Genomic DNA, 660 nt, shown 5'->3' with positions numbered 1-660 from the left:
CAGATGATACTGGACACAGCGGAGCAGGAGCTGGGCATCCAGCCTGTCCTGTCCAGCACCGAGATGGCCACCATGGCAGAGTCCGACCGCCTGGGGCTCATCACCTACCTCAGCCAGTTTTATGAAGCTTTCAAGACCTCTCCAGGTGTGAGATTTTGGAGAGGGTTATCCCACCTCGAGCCCCACCAGCGCTGGTTGGGTGCATCCCCCCCACCCCCCTTGTAGGGTGGGTCTCACCAGCGTGGCCGTGTCCCCTCCATGCAGAGGTGGAGGAGGTCAGCAAGAAGCCGCTGTCTCCCCGGGGCACGCGAGGGGCCATCCTCTTCCTCAACAAGCTGCAGAAGAGCTGGAACCTGACACACAAGCGTGCCCAGGTGTGTCTGCCCACCCAGACCCTCGTGACACCCCAAAACCATGCCCTCCCTCCCCATCTTAGCCACTCCCTTTGCATTTGCAGGATGGTGGCCAGAAGGATGCTGAGGCCAAGAGGAGCCGCAGGGACACGGAGGTGGGTCTGCCCCGGGTGCCTCGAGGGATGCTCTGCTGGGGTGCAGCCGTCCCGGGGTGAGCGCGGGGGCCTGATCCTGCCCTTGGGTTGCTCATAGGTGGACGCGGGGCTGGATGGAGACACTTTGGATGGTGCCCATGAGCCACCACAAA

General features: G+C 62.9%; 1 protein-coding gene across 1 annotated transcript in view; it reads left to right on the top strand.

Annotated features, from left to right (window-relative positions):
* The window catches only part of LOC104125757 (F-actin-monooxygenase MICAL1), a 9,354-nt gene that overhangs the window by 5,835 nt on the left and 2,859 nt on the right, over positions 1 to 660 (top strand). The window contains 4 exon segments of the mRNA XM_035893730.1: positions 1 to 145; positions 265 to 374; positions 458 to 508; positions 606 to 653. The exon segment at positions 1 to 145 is cut by the window's left edge and continues 42 nt beyond it. Coding sequence (XP_035749623.1) covers positions 1 to 145; positions 265 to 374; positions 458 to 508; positions 606 to 653 — 354 coding nt within the window.

This window comes from Egretta garzetta, unplaced genomic scaffold, assembly GCF_000687185.1.
Source record: "Egretta garzetta isolate BGI_Z169 unplaced genomic scaffold, ASM68718v1 scaffold105, whole genome shotgun sequence".
NCBI lineage: Eukaryota > Metazoa > Chordata > Aves > Pelecaniformes > Ardeidae > Egretta > Egretta garzetta.
The sequence above is the reverse complement of the archived record's forward strand: the minus strand, read 5'-3'. Positions and strand labels throughout refer to the sequence as shown.